The sequence below is a fragment of the Rhincodon typus genome, chromosome 11 (assembly GCF_021869965.1).
Source record: "Rhincodon typus isolate 14 chromosome 11, sRhiTyp1.1, whole genome shotgun sequence".
In the NCBI taxonomy this organism is placed as follows: domain Eukaryota; kingdom Metazoa; phylum Chordata; class Chondrichthyes; order Orectolobiformes; family Rhincodontidae; genus Rhincodon; species Rhincodon typus.
The window spans coordinates 31,586,441-31,589,136 of NC_063342.1; the positions used below are offsets into that span (position 1 = coordinate 31,586,441).

General features: G+C 38.9%; 1 protein-coding gene across 4 annotated transcripts in view; it reads left to right on the forward strand.

The window, feature by feature from the left end:
- LOC109928692 (protein maelstrom homolog) overlaps positions 1-2,696 on the forward strand; it is a 30,961-nt gene that overhangs the window by 20,143 nt on the left and 8,122 nt on the right. For all 4 annotated transcript variants that reach the window (XM_048603254.1, XM_048603253.1, XM_020528644.2 and 1 more), the window contains exon 8: positions 971-1,112. In XM_048603254.1, coding sequence (XP_048459211.1) covers positions 971-1,112 — 142 coding nt within the window. The remainder of the gene's footprint in view (positions 1-970; positions 1,113-2,696) is intronic.

A 2,696-nucleotide genomic window follows, 5' to 3' on the forward strand; every position in this document is an offset into this window, starting at 1 on the left:
CCTGATCTGTAAAATGTAATTAAGTTTCCTTCTGATCATTGAATTTAAAGTTTCAGAATAACACCACCTGTCTTGTGCATAGTACCAATCTAGTACTGATTAATACTAGTTGAGATTATTTTGAGGATTTAGGTGGGAAGTTAAATATTTGAGCAATATGCAGTGTAAATTAGGGAATTTAAATTATCGGATTGTACAGATGAGTAAAATGAGGTTGAAGTAAGTATTGCTGAATTCCAAATGTTTTGTCTGAAATACCTTACAGTATGATCCTCAAATTTTACCAGCATCCAGTCAGTGGTTAAAATGCCAAATATTTTTCCCCAGTTTGAAAATGTGCTAGGTAACTTAAGGCATCATATAACAGCATATGTACTAAGAAACTATCAATTAGCAACACTGGGTGTGCACATTTTGTTTAAAATACCCTTTGTTTTTTGTGGACAAAGAAAACAGAATTTGTTTTGATATTTTTAAGCTTATGCTTGCTTATCTACTAACTTGCATTGCGAAGTAGTGATACAGCATAAAACATTTAATGTCGGTGTATTTGTTTCAAGAAAGTTAGGAACGCCAAGGTAAAGAAGAAACTATTAATCTATGACCTGGTGGGGGTCAAAGGTGTGGGTTTTAAAAAGGATCTTAAAGAACATGGGGGCTTGGAGGGGATTCCAAACCATGGGGTCTGGTGAACCTTTGGTCACGGTCAGCGAATTGAAGGATGAGAGCATTGACTTGCAGGGCATTCTCTTTTCGTTTAAAGATGGCATTCCCAATGTCTTAAAATTAAGCAAATTAACTTTGTTAGTTACAAAGTTCCTTTTATGAGCGCAATGCACGTCTGGTTGACAGCTATTCACAAAATATACTTCATTTGTGGGGTTTTCTTCTGATGAAAGAAAGAGCAGAAATAATGTTTCATTGTTTTCTTCAGTTATTCAATGTCCTAATTTTAGTATTTTTATGACAGGTAGAGGTACTCCAGTGAATGTTTTTGAGCTTGAAGAACTGATAGAGAAACTCTATGAGCACAAACTGAAAGAAAAACCATCCAAAGCTAGTGTGGAGAGAATGCTGGATGTCATGATTTGGGATTATGCGACAAATACTAGGTCTGTCATATTTCAGAGTTGCACTCTTCTTTAAATATGTTAAAACGAGAGAAATGGTAGCATAATTTCTATTTGGCCAGGTATAGTTTCTTTTTTGGCTCTGTTCGGAGTGAAAGCCTGTTTCATATGGTGATTGGCTGCTGTCTATCACAGTCCTAACCTGTTCTAAATTTGTAAACATTTAAAAGTGAGGTTATGACCTTTCTAATAACCTGTACTAGAACAAAGATTCGAAGATTCAGCGGAAAAAAAAACATTAACAATTGGGTGACAGTTCATGATGTATGAACCCCAGACAGTCAAAGAAATGAACAGTTTGAGGAAGGGTGCTGAATGTTCTCGAACTCATCACTTTTTAAGGATCAGAGATGTTTGGTCCTGGAGTGGCATTGAAATATGCAAATATCCATGTACTTATTTTCATCTGCTTAATTGTTATAATGCTGTGATTATTCAAATGACTGAATTGTGGGGGGCTCTTGAAACTAAGTACGTTTGTTTATTTATAATATACTACCTGCTCCCTGTGAAGCAACCTTGTAGTTAATGCGGTTCCATACAGCTCAGTTGCACCAAGAACTCCAGCTGTCACTAACAAAGACTGTATAGAATCGTAGAATCTCTACAGTGTGGAAACAGGCCCTTCAGCCCAACAAGTCCACCCAGACCCATTGCCCTATAACCCCACCTAATCTCCACGTCCCTGAACGCTATGGGCAATTTAGCATGGCCAATCCACCTAGCTTGCACATCTTTGGACTGTGGAGGAAACTGGAGCACCTAGAGAAATCTCACACAGACACCAGGAGAACATGGAAACTCCACATGGACAGTCCCTGAGGGTGGAATTGAACGTGGGTCCCTGGTGCTGTGAGGCAGTGATGCTAATCACTGAGCCACCATGCGGCACATTCCTATTTTCAAATCAGTGAAATTGATAAATAAACAAATGTTCAGGCACAGATCAGTGAGAAAGGGTGGTAACAGTAGAGATATTGGGGGTTAAAGGGCCAGTTGATGTATGGTGGAATTCCAACGAGTGTTCTGATAGTTAAAGTTTTGGCAAAGGTCTGTAGCTCGGGTTGTGGATGAGGTTGTTGACTTGCTCATTGAGCTGGCTCGTTTTTGTTTAGATGTTTCATCACCATGCTAGGTGACAACATCAGTGGAACCTCCGATGAAGCGATGTTATTCTTCTCCTCTTGGAATTAATACTGTCTGGTCTGTTATGATGAGTACTGTCATTTCTGGTTTTGATTTGTATGGGTTTATATGTGGGATCCAATTCTATGTTTGTTGATTGAAGTATGGGTGGAGAACCATGCCTCTAGGAATTCCTGTGCATGTCTGTTTGGTTTGGGCTACTATGGTTACCTTGTCCCAATTAAACTGATGGCCTTCATTGTCTGAATGTACAGATATTAAGGAGGGTTCATCATACTGTTTTGCTGCCATTTTCAGTGTCCTTATCCACCTATCAAAATTACTTTGTTTTATCCTTTTCAAACTCAATGTATCTTTGACCAAGACAACAAGGTGCAGGGCTGGATGAACACAGCAGGCCAAGCAGCATCATAGGAGCAG